At 42.8% G+C, this 17128-nt stretch overlaps 1 protein-coding gene across 1 annotated transcript in view; it reads left to right on the top strand.

Annotated features, from left to right (window-relative positions):
* The window catches only part of TRAPPC9 (trafficking protein particle complex subunit 9), a 2581727-nt gene that overhangs the window by 452305 nt on the left and 2112294 nt on the right, over positions 1 to 17128 (top strand). Inside the window, exon 11 of the mRNA XM_086966259.1 lies at positions 3675 to 3820. Within this exon, the coding sequence (XP_086822385.1) occupies positions 3675 to 3820 (146 nt within the window). The remainder of the gene's footprint in view (positions 1 to 3674; positions 3821 to 17128) is intronic.

Below are 17128 nucleotides of genomic sequence, written 5' to 3'. Positions count from 1 at the left end.
CAGCAGTACCTATTAGAGCTGTTAGTAGTGCGGCCCAATACTTTATTAAGAGCAAAGCTTCAGAAGTACGAGTCCTACACACTTCAGCTAATTTTTCCAAGCCTAACACATGACACATGTTTTCAGAAATATATGTTATATTTGATGAGACACTAATACAAATATTTCTTACCTCTTGACGATCCCAAATATGTCCCATCACCATTAAAAAATGCCTAATCTAATCAAGGAACTGTTGAAAACCCAACCCCTGCATGCTGCCAAATCTACCATTACAAGCAAGAACACTAGAGAGTAGAATTGGAGGAGGGACGAAGAGGACCAGGGAGGAGAGAAGATCCATCTTCATATTGCAGTGGTGGAGACTGGTGTCCTTGGGGTGGTGACGTCATATGTAAGGAAAGATTGTATCACAACTGTTGTCCCATAACCGGCCCTTAAAGATAGCAAGTATTTTTAGGTTTAGATTTCTTTTATTGGTTTTCAAGACAAGAGTCTACAAACAAGCCAACATGCCCCTTGGTCATCAGAATACAATCCGGCAGTAAAGTTATTGCTATTGGCAAACCATACAACAACAATAAAAAAGAACCCATCTCCCATGAGTCGGTTAAACATTCTTGAGTGATAGGTGTCTAGATTGAGTAGATAGAAAGTATTTTTAAGTGCTGCAGAAGTTCCGCCAATCTGTCGGTAAGTGGGATTGAGTAGTAATCGCAGTAGCAGTCACCAGTGGACGCCACAGGGAGGCAATGATGAGTCCTCTGGTGTACCTGGGTGCACTCCTGGAGTCCAGACACCAATGGAAGAGATCCCTGGTAGTCAGAGGAGCGCGGTCAAGCCGGTGATGATAAACTCAAAAGGGGAGTTGAGTTGGGGAAATGCAACAACGTTGAAAGGATGCAAAGAGTGAGTGAGGCGTTGTGAGTTCAGCGTGTGCTACTACATACAGTGTTGCTAAACTCTGATTTGTGCTCTCATGTCACTTTTGATGCTCTTTGTGACCCTGGAATTGCAATCAAATGGAAGTATTATGAATAGTTTGGTAACCAGGTGCTGCTTTCTGTGAAGGGTCTAACTTTGTCGCAGATGCCACCGACCAGTTCTCCACACCCGCCCTGCCCCTTGTCAGTGTCGTTTCGCAATGTTTGTCCCTGATACTCTACATGAATCCCAGGTAAGTACCAATTCTTAAAAGCACGTGCACTCTAGTGATTCACTGTGCGTCTCACCCAGAGTTTCTCATGAGTTATCCTTACAGTTTGTTTTGCTCATCTTTTGTTCCACCCCTATTAAAATCGGTATCTCACGTACACAGTTTTTAATTTAGCTCCCTTTATTTACTGATTGAATATCAGTCCTAGAGTGTCTTGTACAGCCAAGAGTGAAGACTGTCCTTGCAGTCACCAGAAAAGCCTGAGCTCAGCTCTCCTCTTCTAGAATATCTTCTGCTTTAAACCACTTCATGCCCTGCGGTAGTGAGGACCCACAGTAAGATGCCTACCGTGGTTGCATCATCTGCCTTCCGTGCTTGCATCATCTGCCTCCTTAGCTTGGTTCAGATGCAGCAAACATGGTGATATTCAAAAGGACACTGTCGTTCATCAGCCTCAGCGTTCTGTTCTTCATTCGACAGATTCCCTGTACACAGGAGAAGTTAAACGCACACAACAGCTAAGTGTGATGCAGCTATCTGCACTTGACTTGGTCTCCACATCCCTTCTTCTACTTCCGGTGTCAGCTGCAGTAATCTGCAGTATAGTCGGGCACTCCTAAATGTTCATCACCTGCTCCCAGACTACCTCTGTTTGTTGTTGTTGCCTTCCTGACTAAGGCATACACCTCTCTGAGATGACCTTTCTCTATTGAGGTTGGGTGAGAGGCTACTTTCGACCAGTGGGAGTGGGGTGTTATTTATGACTCCCATTTGCACCTTCGAAAGTGAAAACAAACATTGTCTGCATTTAATATGCTAATGAATGCAAACAAAGGTGCGAATAAATGCACACAGACTGTCGTGCAGTGTCCCTGCTGTGCAGCCTGCCTCTTTAGGTCTTGTCCTATTTTTTAAAAATTTCCCAGGCTCGTGTCGTTGCACAGCACCAGCACTGCAACCTTAGGCGCCATCAAAAAGACTGATTGCACAGATATAGGACTTAATTAGGCTAGCACATTAAAGTCAGACCCATTAGCGTTGTCAATATTTGTTGTCCGTGTGTTTGAGGGTTTTGGATTTTACCATTTCCATCTCCGGCTTACCTTGGAGAGAATGTGTTAAATTCTGAATTTTGCAAGGGATAAAGAAGTGAATTAGAGATTTGTATGAGCTGCTGCTTTCTGTAAATCTTGTCCAGAGTAGAGCCCATAGTGTGTTCAGAAAAGGTGCAGTGGTGTTGGTCGTTGCCTGATTAGAAGGATTGGAAGAGATATGGGGTTATATCTGTGCTTTTCACAGGGGATTAAGTGACCATAAAATGGACAATCTGACGAGGTGATAATGCGATCAGCAAGTGAAACATCACGTAAACTTGTTTACCAGCCAGGTGGGTATTATATGATGTTCAGCTTGCTGTTTATTTGCTTTATTTTCACAGTGAAGTATTGTAACAAGTAATGTATTGAGTAAACTGGGTGGTATTTCATGGACTCCTTGCGAATGAGGGCAACCCCTTTCCTCACCACTATTTTATTTTTTGCTTATCGAGGTGTAAGATATTGTATCATAGTGGTAGGTAGGTTATTGGCGTGGAGAATGAGTAGAAACAAGTGTCTGTGAGTGCAGTAGGATTGGTGACGTTACAACGCAGGCTATTACAACGCCTGCTGTTACAACGCGGTTTTTACATCGCATACCACTACAACGCATAGTGCTTTTAAGCGCTGGATAGTGATTTATTTAATTTACTATTCCAACTCCAGTCCCCGTGGATAGTAGGGAAGGTGTTGGATAGTAAATTAAATATATTCCCTATCCTAGAGCGCCCCCCAGCGCAATGCGTTGTAATGGTTTGCGTTGTAATGGTTGTGTTGTAATGGTAGTGCGTTGTAATAAATGCGTTGTAAGTGATGTTTCCCGTGCAGTAGCATGAAAAGGACAGCTCACAGATGAGGGCCACTAGGGAGGTTGCATTAGAAACCGCAGACTGCATTCTAGTAGGGCATCTTTCATGGTGTATTTGGAGAAGGGTCACTGAGTTGAGGAAAGGTGATTCTTTGCCTGGGTAAATTGATCTTTAATTCTGTTAGTACATCTAGCACTGCAGATTGTGTTAATAGGATGTGTTTTGGGGTCTATAATAAAAGTCTATTTACAAAACTTCTATTGTGGTCGTTAGAGCGGTTTTTAGCTGTGAATACCACTCGTTACACTGACAATTGCACGACTTTCAGCCTTTTGTTTCTCTTTGGTAGTCAACGCGTAGGAAATTGCAGCAAAGGAAGTGATTAATGTATTCTTTCAAGCTGAATTCAACATTTTTATTAACACTTATTCATGAAAAATGTGTCCTTAAAACTACCTTGCGTGCCTGGAAAATCGCTAACAGCTGCTGACGTATTATGCTTGCTGAGAAGAATGTGCTTTGAGTCCACGAAACAATGTAAACCGACCTCAAAATTAATAAAATATTTAAAATACAATTTTTACCAATCCATCTTCTTTCTCGAATTGTCAGGTCTGTGAAGCTTTTGAACCTGCCCATCAGCCTAAGACCACAGAAGGTGAAAAGCCTGCTCTGTCAGAGCATGTCAGCGAAGAGCCCCTTTATCTACTCCCCCATTATTGCACACAACCGCGGCGAGGAGAAAAACAAGAAAATAGGTAAGCGGGCTTATGTTGATATACCTTGGAAAAATACAGCTGGAGGTTGGGGAAGTTAAGATTGACTGGTTGTTAATACTTATATGAACGCAAACCCTCCGAAGAGCGTATACTCCACAGTTGAGCTAGTACCTTTGAGGTGCATAAGTGCCTCTGTAGGATGAACCTATTTCAAGTGCTTCATGGCGCTGTTTATCGAGGGACAAGCAGAAGATTCAGAATTGAAAAAACATTGGAAAGGGTCAATTGATTTAGTCTTGAGCCCAAGTCAATAGTGGGCCAGAGAGACCTTGTATAAGAGAATGAGGAGTGTGACTAAATTCATCTTTATGCCATGTTTTGCTCTGGGCAGCTGGTATTTTCATTACTGCTGACCGCAATCATGGTTCTGCCAGCATGAGTTTTGCTTAAAAAATATTTTTTTCCTCTAAACTTGCCATAACTGATACTTTGATAGTATACTGCAGTTGTCCACAAAACCTTTGCATGCGTACACACAGTTCAAGTATAAGTTGTGGTATGATGTGGACAATAATACAGAGAACCTTCTCGCATGATTAAGTGACCGAGAACTGGGGAGCTGTGGGTGTAAGAGCTGAAGAACTGAGAAATCAAGTGGGCGAACTGCTGTTTGGGGACAATAATAAATCCCAGGTGTTTCCCAAATATTTTAATTCCTTCCATAAAACTAGATTTGAATTCAGAGTGACAAATCTAGAGATGTGTAGATGTACTGCCAGTGCTGTCAATAGAAGAGACAAAGGAGCTAGATAGACCGCTTGAGAGGAGGAGGTTGCGGAGGCAATCTTGCTATTCCAAAATTGTTAGGTGCCATGTCCAAGTGGTTTACTGATAGAGCTGTGTAAGACATTCCAATAAATTAGTGTGCCATCTTTTCAATGTGTACAAGGAGGTAAAAGCTGTAGGCATCATTTCATCAGGTTCAAAGTTGGCAGCAAGAAAAGTTATCCTGGACCCAGAGAAACAAATAAGACCTTTGCTCATCATATAGGCCAAGATCAATGCTAATAGCTGAAGATCGTGTACTGGAGAAGGTATTGGTCAAGAGAATGTATAGGGTCATGCACAAACTGATTTACCCTGACCGGTCTAGTTTTAGACCTTGGAGATAAACCAAGCTTAACCGTAGGATTCGTTATTATTTAATGACGTATAATAGAAGGAAAGGAGAGTTGTCAGTTTTACTATTCTTCAGCGCCGAAAAGATGTTTGACTCCACAGAATTGCTCTTCATGCGAGTCATATTAAAGAAAATGGTGTTTGGCCTGAACTTCTTGGTTTGCATTGATCTTATTTTCAAAAATTCCTTGCATAGGGTCAACAGGAATGGGTATTTTATTGAGCACCTGCTCGTTGGGACGTGACATAAAGTGGCGCTGCCCTGTGTCGCCACTACTCCTTACACTTTCATTGGGGCCTCTAGCTTGTTGGATGTGCTGTAAAGCACCGGTGAAGGACTTCTCCTGGATGGCTAACTGGGATTATCCTATCTTTTACAAAACATAATACAGACATTTGGTGGGGACGCTGGTTTCAGTTGGGTCAGATCAGCTCTCTATCCTCTCACATCTGGAACTCTGGCTGATGGTAGAATGTACGCTGAGCTGGAGCCCAGATTGCTTCAGATATATGGGAATATTAACTGAAAGTGTTAACAGTCACTTCTTGAAGCGAAATAGCACTAGATTTAAATGCAGATGTGGAGCATTGGCGGAAGCTCCCGATCTCCATTCTTCAGAGAGCTGCAGAGCATCCAGAGAGAATAGTCTCCTCCATGCTCAACAGAAAACCAAGGCCATCTCCCTGATGTATAAGACACAAATGAATAATGCTCCATGCGACTGTGGATATCGGCACACCTTTGGTTTATATTGCTATATTTAATAGAGAGATCAAGCTAGGAAGCCCTTGCTGCAAGCACTACGGATTTCCCTGGACCCACTGCTGCAATCTCTAATTATGTCCTTAGCAAAAGAGGGTTGGTTAGGACCGCACCTCTGCATTCTTCACACTAGAGACTCATCGATTCGACCAGCACTACGGACTGCTGCCATTAAGCTTGCTGACTACCGATAGTATAAGGCACCTTATCATGGTCATTGGCAATTAGAGTGCAATGCAATAGTTAAATAACATGCTCCTCAGCTGATCCCTCTGTCAAATAAACCATCAAATGCTCCCTGATGTCATGTTTATTTTGTAGCAACTACAAATCCTTAAAAAGTGATGCTACCCTCAAGAAACAAGGCCTCAATTCTGCAGTCCTTGCACCTTCAGTTTTCTCTCCAATGACCCTTGCTGGACAAACGCAGTGAAAGATGAACCTTCTTCAAGGAAACAGCTTCCTTTCTGACCCCCACATGAAATTTCATTTGTGGTAGATATCCAGAATCTACCTTGACCTGCACCGGGGTCACCTCTGAAATACTGTTGATAATAACGTGTTGTCATCATTCTGCTGTTGGACAGTTCTTCTACCTTTTAATGAGATTCATGACCTCCACCTTACTTAAGAGACTAAGTGACACTGGAATTCATGGTACCATCCTGGATTGGATTTCTACTTGCCTTTCTGAGTGGTCCTACATTATTTCCCTTCCTCCTTTCTTTTCAGGACCATTCGCCTCTGTTGCTGGCATTCAACAAGATTCACTTTGTGCTCTTAGGCTTGTCAACACATACATAAACTCTCACCTCACGTCATCATATCACTCAACCTTATCTGCTACAACTGTGCTGGCGACATGCAAGCCATCCTAAAGTTGAAAAATCCCTCTAACATGAACTGTATCAGCCAATTTATCCAAGCAGCGGACCATTGAACGCTAGACAGAAGTATCAAGCTTGACTCGAAAACTGAGGTTTTAATCTGTTGAACATGGACCAAGTATTAACCCACAACCCTCAGGAATTCATACATCCATCTTCCCTACTATTGGAACTGAGGAGTCTGGAAGTGATGATGGACTTCAACTTCTCCCTTGTGCCACAGAAAATCAAGTGATCAAGGCAAGTTTTACACCATGCAAACTGTAAACTGCGTGCTTCCAAAAACAACTTTCCCCACCATTGCTCCACAGACCACCATTAGCTTGGTCGTGTTGCACCTAGATTATGCCATTACGCTATACCTTAAGACCTCTCTCATCATACTCCTTCTCCCATGCAGCTTCCACACTTGAGCATGCAAACCACCTCACTCCAGACTTTAAAGCTCTACTTTGGTTCCCAACCAACATTAAAAAGACTGTTACTAAAGCCCTCAGCACCAGCCGCCTAGATTACGGCAATGCCCTTTATGCCGGCATCTTCACCCAGCTCCTCAGAAGACTCCAGACCATGCAGAATGCTGCAGCCAGACTCATCCTGAGCCTCCCCAAACTAACCCACGTCGCCCCCTCCCCCTGGGAGACCGCGACTGGCTCCTAATCTAGAAGAGTTGCCAGTTCAAGATCCTCACGCACACTTACAAAGCCCTCCACGACCTAGGACCCGCCCACCTCCACCACCCACTGTACTTCCACCAACCCGCGCTCCTCTTCACTTGCCCTCGCACACCCCCCACATCCATGGCAGCTGCATAGGGGGCCTCTCCTTCTCCTACATTGCTGCCAAGACCTGGAATGATGTTTCCCTCCAGCTTCGTACAGACTCCCGGCTGGCAGACTCCTAAAAGGGGCTCAAGACCTGGCTCGTCAACAGCATCCAGATACCGTTAAGGATGACAGTGTCGCGCTTTACAAATGCTGTTTGTTTGATTAATTGATTATGGAATCTCCTTCAGGTGTCTGCTTTGCATTCGGTCCACGATTGGCAGTGGCTCGACCTTCCTTCAGATCAATCTTTGAAGCTGTTCCCAAAGAAGGTTGCTGAGATCTCACTAGGCCCTAATTTTGCCCATCACTTCTTCTTTGTGAAAGTCCTGTATCTGCTGCACTTGTTTTACTGACAACAGAAAAGATCTTGAATACGTTACTGGTGAACTAAGAGAATGCTCCACAAGCACGTTGAGTTCCAGAGAGTTGTAAATATCAGGTTATTCCTAAGCATATGACCTGATCGGGCATCGGGAAGACAATATGTAGATACTATGGATCTGCAAGTGTCACAGTTCCTGCCTATGTGCAGCTACAAGTGTGCCACAGGACTGGTTCAGCTCTCCGCACCTCTGGCATGGCACTCACCGCTTCCCATGCAGGTCACGCTATAAAATCAAGCTACTCAGTTCATGCGAAACTAATATGGTGGCCTTTTACCCAACCGCCTTAAGCACTTAATCATTCACAGTAGTAGGACGCGTAATATAAATGCTAAAATACAATATGCTGATTACATTAATCTTCGAATGGTTAACTATGGAGAGATCGCTCTACCACATATCTGTAATTACTTGCTGATATATTGAAATACTATAGCTATTAAGCAGAAAATCCACATTTATATTTTCATACAGTAAGAAATTGCATTGAGAAATATATATTGCATGACAAAGTATATATTGCATTTTCAAATTACAGTACTACTTGATTTTAATAAGTTTATGCAAGTCCGCCTTAGCTGGGTTACTCTGCTGAATATAGAATAGCTTTTCTGTAATGTCTCCATAATATGTTAAAGCGTTTAGACAGAAGAAGCAACACTTTCATCTAATAACCGATGCATAATTTAAATACTGTGCATATTTAAAGAGTGAGCGTTTGGGGAGGGCGTGGGAGAGACAGATGATGCTTTGATGACTCCAGCTGGCACAGAAATGCTGATGACAGCAAATCGGGTATTCTAGCGTGAGGTTTCGTTTAGTGTGATGATATTTGTACATTGCTTGTGAGTTGTCCAACATTTTCTTCCTCCAGCTAAATTTGCTGCATTATGTGACGGGAAATTAAAATTCAGGGCAAAATTGCTATTGCCCTGAAGGTATAGCCGAAATGTATTGCACCAGCCGAAATCCAGCACCATGGGGATTGGAATCTATTAGGTGTGATCCAGCGGAAGTAATATAAAATTGTGGGCCACCACACCATAAACTCTAAACTCAGTTATATATTTCACAATAACAGAGTTTGGGCCCATAGAAACTCTACATCCACTCACAGGGCCGGACTGGCCGTAGCGGGCACCAGGCATTTTCCCGGTGAGCCGGAAGGGTGGCGGCCAGTTTTGGACCGGTGGGGGGGGGGGGGGGCGATATTGCTGCAATATGGCCCCCTGTAACAAAAAATGGCAGCAATTACCAGCAGCAGTGCTTCCACCACCATCCCGCTCCTTCCAGACCGGTTCAAGTTAGTTGCCAGGGCTGGTTTGCATACCCAGTCCAGCCGTGTCCTCTCACAAATCAAGAGGTCCTCCAATAGATCTTTGTAAGAGCTAATAGGGACTAAGATAATTAAAGACGGTAGCCGTTCCTTTATGAGGACCTGTAATGAAGAAATGCCCAACTAACAACAATAATCAATAATTGTAACATTAATGATGATCATCAATAATTAAAAACAAACTCGGTATAGTTATCAAGGCACTTTTATCTAATCTTCAAAATATGAATGGTCAATACACAATAATACATTAAAACGTTTAGTACATGGTTTTTCAATTGAATACAGGTAAAATCACAATATAATCAGAGTTTAAAGTAAAATACATCATAAATCAAATAACTGGCATGAGAAGAGAGAGATAGTATAAACACGCATTGCAAATTCAGTATGCAATTTTAGAATTAATACGAACCAACATGTAGTTGTAGATTATGAGGACCGAGACGCAAAGGTGGACTAGTGCACAGCGTGCAATAGTCTGGAATAATGAACCCATCAGCCGAAAGTTTTAGCTGCTCATCATCCCCAAGCAAGGAAGTGCAGGTGAAATCGGGAGATTTCAGTTCAGGATAGTCAGAGTTTGGACCAACAGCATGGCACGCCCACGAATTGCAAGGAAATAGCTACACACATACTTTCCCACGAAGATTTTATACCTCGAAATGTTCACAATTCCAGCCCCCAAATGTAGCTTCTTGCACGGTTTTATTTGAGATCCATGGTGTGATCGTGGAATAATTTCTTCAGCCCAAATCGTCAGGAACCTACTCGTAATACCTTTGTTCTCTGTTCTTCAGTTTTCTAAGTATGTACTTTATTTAATTTCACCTCGGAAATTGGAAGTACACTTGCAACTTTACATGTCTACGTGCTCGTTTCGGAGTTAGCTTACAACAAAGTTGACACATTTATTCATAGAGAGAGGATATTCACACTGTAAGAATGACACTTCAGTGATAATGCTTGTCGACGAGCAACCATGTCAGCATTTTATTCTTTTACGAAGGAAATAATGTAAGACAAAATACATTTCTCTAAGGCCTACAATGGAGAGACATAATACAATTTTGAGGCCTACATGAAAAACCAAAAAAACATGTTACCTTTAAAATACTTGATGAAAACGTAAACACATAAAAATCTAATCCATCTATCATTTCACTACTTTCATTAGCATAGTCGAATCATATTTCATTAAAAAACAACAGTTTTTCTTTGCAGTTTTAGATTCACATTTTGAGAAAAACATAGCAAATCACATTTCAATGGAGCAATCTTTTCAGACTATATTTTGCTTGAAATCAACTAATGTATTATACTTTTCACATTAATATCATAACACATTAATGGTTTCTCTCTCTCCATTGTAAATCTCTCAGTTTCACCAGTTTGCAACCCTTCTCCATACTTTTAAGAATTAATTTTGAAAACTCTGTGTTCAAAGAGATGCATTGTTAGTCATGTTTTTTTAAAAGTATGTTCTAGTAATTCACACGCAACGAGCAGGATTTGACCTAGCAAAATCATTCTCAATAGTCATGCACCATTAGGTGCGATAAATTGCACCTATCCCACTCTTTTTTGTAATATGTGGACTTGATGCTAACTGGGCTAAAATCCACATTCCCTGGTAAATACCTTATCTTTTGTTGATTGTTCTAGTTTGAGAACTGGCTGTAAAAGCCTTTTACTCTCAGCCACTGCCGGCATAGCTCGTGGGTGGGGCGTACACGGAGGTGGAGGGTCCGTCAAGTAGCACGGGAGGGGGGATCGGAATTTTTTTTGTAAACTTACCTCGAGGCCGGGTCCTGCGTCTTATGTGCTCCTGCCTCCACTGTAACAGGGAGAAGGCAGCCTGCCTCCCTCCCCTAAGCCAATCACAATGCTGCAATGCAGCATTGTGATTGGTCTAAACACAATGTCACTGCGCCCAGCCAGGGGATGGAATGTTCTCCATGCAGACTATAATGCAGCCTGCATGGAGAATAGGGGAAAAGGCATGACTGTTTTGGGTGGCCCGAGAGGGCTGACCAAACAGTCAGTGGGCACTTAGGAGTGGGCAAACTACTCTGTCTCTGCCCTGCTCGGAGAGCCGAGCAGCCACGCCTACCCGCCCTCCACAAAGCAGCAGGACTGGAAACATAAAATTACACTAACTCTAAACCTATTCTCCTGAATTGGTAATGTAAGTTAGGGTAACCACATTTTCTTCTCGATTTGTATATCTGGGCCCTCTTCTTTGGAAAGGTTCCCGACCAGGATGGATGGTGTGGGAGAAAGAGAAACTCTAAATAAATATCAGCAATCTGATCCCTATATTTATAGTTCATCATTTTTATTAGTATTTTCGAAAATAATACCAGTATTAGCAATACTGACCTCTTCAAAACTCTAGGGGTCGCTTATCAAAGCAAACACATCTGGTTAAGCAATATCTTGCCAAACATATCCCATCCCCAAACCACCCTCTCCTCCCCCAACTCACTTTGTATCTTTAAACAAGCAAAGATTACCACAACCGTTCAGTGCTACTAGGTGATTCAGACTGGTTGTCTGTCTCTGATAGTCTTAGGAGGTGGAGATATTTAGGGCAGGTAAATTCCCTAAAGTCTTTTGCAAGCAGATAGACAAGGGAGCCATAAGGCCCTGAAGGAAATGCCCTGGCTGGCAAATATAAGCGAGATCTTTTCCATACCTAGGCTGTGCCATAGCCTGGGGAGTCATCCAGTGTGGGTGGGAGTCTGCGAAGTGCCCCAGTGCAAGAGAATATTCTGAATGGCTGCCCCCAGCGCTAAGCCGATCCGTTTCCCCCGCATGGACTTAAGGGGGTATGTTAATGGGTAGGTAGACCCACGAGTGTATAAGCGAGAAATCTTGGCAAGCCAAGCAAGAATATAAAAGTATGACCTCTCCATACGTTGCGAGACGCTTTGCACATTACGGGTTACCTGAGCCGTGTCTATGGACGACCTAAAATTATACTTTTATATTCTGGCTTGAGGCTACATTTTACACAACGAGCACACCAGTTCTTCATTTATATATGACTGTTCACGTTCATGTTCTGGAAGTCAGACTTTACATGGACCAGAATATCACTTAGTCTTGTTTATCGTAACGATTACAAGAATTGCAAGTGTCCAAAAGTAACGGTCTGCACTCAGGATTCGCCTTTCAAATTGAGACCGTAGGTATTGCTGTTTTCAACTCCCCAAACCAAACAGGGGATTCTGGACTTCACACATGCTCGTTAAAGTTTAAAGTCTGAGCCTTGAAAAAGTAATCTACACGATGAAATACGTGTCAGCTGTCTACATCTACGCTACAACTTCACGTCAACAATATCAAGAGTTTCTACATAATTACACTTGTATTAGGACTATACCACCCTGTCCATTGTGTTTGTTTTTGGTGCTGTGTCTATGATTAAACTGAACTGGCAAGAGGGTCAGTTGAAAACTTACCAGATGCTGCGCTCTGTACTTTCGTTTTTTGATTCCTAGTGTATATGGAAGATCTTTTCTTATACAGGGTAAAACTGGTTAGGTGGCACAGTGTTTACATTGAGCATGCTTATACATGTAGATTCTAAATTATAGAAAACATTACAGAGGTGCTGACCTTGCCTATATAACCACTGCCACTTGTTTTTAGCGTGATATCTCTGTGGGGATATGTCAATATTTTAGCCCAGTCCATATCATGCAAAGTATCCCATGACTGCCATTTCAAGTATATTAAAATAATATTACATTTATATTCAATTTAATATTCTCAACTGACATACAGGGGTTCTGGACTTTTGCCTCACTCAAGGAGACACGTGGGCCCCCATAACGGTATTTCTTAAGTATCTACTGGTAAGGGACTATCTCTTACACAGTTGTGAGTTTAATATTGATCAAGAAATATCTGAAATCCTCACCAGTCTGTACCAGTTCACCCGGGACACAGTTCCAATAAATATAAGCAAAGTGTACCAGAAATATATCTCTCATGCCTAGGGTGATAGTACGCAATTAGCTCCAAGACGGAGCCAGCGTCTTGCAACATAATCATGGCTACCGCGATACAGGATGCTTTTGCTACACTCAATCAGTCATCAATCTAGTTAGCCTTAAGCTACATCAATTTTATATAGTACTTGTTCTTGCTGTGTCTGGTCAACTACTCTAGGCAATGGTGCAAGGGTGCTTGTCTTTGACACACTGTAATCATTTCCCCTATGGAACACTTCCTTCTAAGCACCACAGGCTTCATTGCTTGGCTTCCCTGCACTGATAGGAAAAGCAGCTGCAACTGGGCGGGGACAGAGGGGTGGAGAGAGACAGTTATTATGGCTCAGTTTGTTACACAGAAATATTTAACAAATGTATGCTAACTCTTTATAAATAGCCCAGCATTGTTCTTCTGTACTTGTCCGATGGAATCTATTGCCATGGCTACTACTGTGCCATGTAACCTCTTTTGGCTTGCAACGCTAAAAATCTTTAAAAAAAACTGATATGGTAATGTATCAGTTTAGTGCCTTAGATCACAACATTTCATTGACATTTATTTGAAGTGAACGTTTCTTAACATAAACTTTAAAACATTCATTAACTGTGCTCTTAACAACATCAAAAGTGAACAAAGTGAGCCAGTTGTCTGGTGTCCTTTACATCATGTCCAATATTATTGTTATGAATGATGAAACATTCTGAGCTAATAAAACATGCAAGTGAGTTTTTTGTACACAGTCCTTCTTAAACTGAATTACTTGAAAGTGCTCCCAAATGTCAATGTCAAGTAAGTTAGACACATGAAGTAAATTGATTTGACTAAGATACACAATTTAGCCATGCAGGAAATCTGGGATTTGAACCCAGTGTTCCCGGTTACTCATAGTGTACTTAAACCACTGATTAGATTAATTTATTTTTCACATTCCCCTTAAGGACCAGAAGATAGTGTTTTTTATAACTCTGTAAGATGAATAGTATACTGTGTTAAATTTAATACAGAACACAGGCTAATCTGACACAATATGAAAAAAATGAAAAAAGTACATCATGAATTTAAAGGAAAGCAAGACACCATATGCTAATATCAATGGTATATTAGGATTATAGAATACATTTTTTGCATAGACTTGTCTGTCCTCTAGCTTCACTGAGCTTCTTCCGTCCTTATTAGCCAGTGGCAGCTCCTCCGCTATGGCAGAGGAGCATCGCTGCCCACCCCCTGCCAGCAAACTAAAAAATAGAAAAATAAAACAGGTTTATTATTGTTTTATTTGTCAACTTTTAAGTGCTGAGTCTTAGGGCCAGGGCCATTGCAGGGGCAGCCATGGAGGGGAAGTGGTGGCCACTGCTGTCAGTGCGCATGTCAGTTTGGCCCGCCGTCTTAGTCTTAGGATGGCCAAACCGAAATGCACACTGAGCTGTCTCCAACCCGAGCTGCGTTGCCGGGTTGGAGACAGCAGGTACAGGCTCCGAGTCTCTCTGGGAGCATACATCCCGGCCACTCAAGCCAATCTTGACGCTGCTCTCATGCTGGCAATAGCATGAGAGGAGCATCAGGATTGGCCGTAGGGGAGTCTGGGAGCCTGTGCTGCACTCAGGAGCTGAAGAGTGGCGATGAGGCGGGGGCAGGTTTTTTTTTCTTGCTTCTTTGTATATTCATCCCTGCCCATCCTTCTCTCCCCCCTCTCTGCCCTAACACCAGCCGCTGCTGTTGTTAAGAACAGTTAGGCTTTCTAAGTTAATGACATCTACTCTGTTTTTTCGGTCAACACCAAGACCAATAACCCGGTAATAACTACCCACCTCACGCCGCCGGCTACTTTATTCACTCAGTTTAATGATATTACGGAAACCCAAATAGAGGCTATAATTTCTTCGATCAAAACTGGATCAGCTTTAGATCCTTGCCCTTTTAAAATTCTCCCCCAGGTAATGGACGTCTTAATACCAGCCATCACGCAAATTTGCAACGACATGTTCAGATCAGGAATCTACCCGGATATCCTGAAAAAGACTCTCCTTAAACCCCTTTTAAAAAAGCCACACCTCGATAAGAAGGATATGAAAAACTACCGACCAATAGCCAGCCTTCCATTCCTGGCTAAAGTAGCTGAAAAAGCGATGAATCAACAGCTATCTCAATTTATCGAGGAACATCAATTACTGGATAATTCCCAATTTGGCTTCCGCAAGTACCATGGTACTGAAACTGCCCTGATTAAGGCGGCCGACGACATCAGAGCCATCCGAGACCAAGGAGGAACAGCAGTGTTGGTGCTTCTTGATCTTTCGGCTGCTTTCGACACGGTCGCCCATGTCACTTTGGTCGACCGTGTTGAAAAAATGGGCATCCAACAAACAGCAAAAAAACTATTGACCTCTTTTTTGGCTGATAGAACCCAGGCTGTTACTCTGGGACCTTTCCAGTCGTCTAACTTGTCTCTGCCGTGTGGGGTTCCACAAGGCTCATCCCTGAGTCCGACACTTTTTAACATCTATGTGTTGGACCTAGCCAAAACCATTCGAGCATATGGGATGAGCCTAACCTCATATGCTGATGACACCCAGTTAGTCCTGTCTATCAAAAACAATGGACACAAGATTGCCAAGAGCTTTCAAGAAGGTATGTTGGCAATTGGAGATTGTATGGCCTCTCACTGTCTAAAGCTTAACTCCGAAAAGACGGAGGTACTCATCTTTGGACAGCTCACACCTAGCTGGTCATTAGATTGGTGGCCTGCGTCCTTCAGAACATTGCCTATACCCACCTCCAAGGTAAGAAACCTGGGAATAATCTTCGACGATCAGCTCAACTTTGTCGCACATGCCAATCAAGTAGCCTCCTCGGCGTTCCATAAACTACGCCTAATAAAGAAAATCCTCCCTTTCCTCCCTGAAAGTGCCGGGAAAACTTTGGTCAGTTCCTTGGTCCTTTCCACCTTGGATTATTGCAATGGACTCTTCTCCAGTGCCCAGAGCAGGGTACTGGATAAAATGCAATTAATAAAAAATGTGGCAGCCAGACTACTGGCTAGAATTCCCAAACATAAGTCTGCCTCAGATACTATCAGAAAACTTCACTGGCTTCCCATTAGAAGCAGGGTCAAGTTTAAAACTCTCTGTATAGTATACAAAGCTCTGCATAATCAGGGTCCTCAGTTCCTCAGAGAATACCTGATCCCTTACGGGCCTTCCAGGGTACTGCGTTCTGCCACTCGCAACAACTTAGTGGTGCCCCGCACTAAGACAGTCTCCTGGGGAGACCGGCGGTTCCTGGTATCAGCCCCGAAACTGTGGAACACATTGCCTCGGTCAATTCGAACCTGCACTTCCCTCTGGGCTTTTTTCGCAAACAATTAAAAACCTGGCTGTTTAATCAGTAATTCCATAGCTCATGCATAACCAGTAGAGAATATGATGCATATGTTCACAGCGCCGAGACGCCTTCGGGCCATTGTTCGCGCTTTATCAAATTTCATAAATAAATAAGTTACACAGGTAGAAGTTGCACAGAATGGTGTGGGAAGGCTACAAAATGTTGACATATCTGCTGACATTAGTGAAATAGCGTGCTTGTTTTCAGGACTGAATATCAAACTTTTCTTCCGATTAAAATGATGTAGATAGTTATGAAGATAGTGTGGGCTGGCAAGGGGAGCCACTGGTGTTCCATCATGATGGGGGGGATGTGATGCCATACCTGCAGACCCTGGGTGATGCCCACTGTGGCGTGTAGCCCTCAGGAGGGGTGGTAGTGTGGAGTCTGGGAGGCATGGAGCAGGGCGTTGCCACCGTGAATAGCAGTTATGAGGTTGCTTTCTGGAAGTAATTGTTCCACTTTATTTATTTTCTTTGTTCTTGGCAATGTGCTCCTTGGTTGATGTTGAATCCAAGTGTCTTTTATGACCCCCATCTTTATTTTTATTTTTTTGCAACAATTGTGTCTTCTCTTCCAAAATGGACAT

This window comes from Lissotriton vulgaris, chromosome 4_1, assembly GCF_964263255.1.
Source record: "Lissotriton vulgaris chromosome 4_1, aLisVul1.2, whole genome shotgun sequence".
NCBI lineage: Eukaryota > Metazoa > Chordata > Amphibia > Caudata > Salamandridae > Lissotriton > Lissotriton vulgaris.
This window is presented reverse-complemented; position numbering and strand designations above follow the sequence as displayed.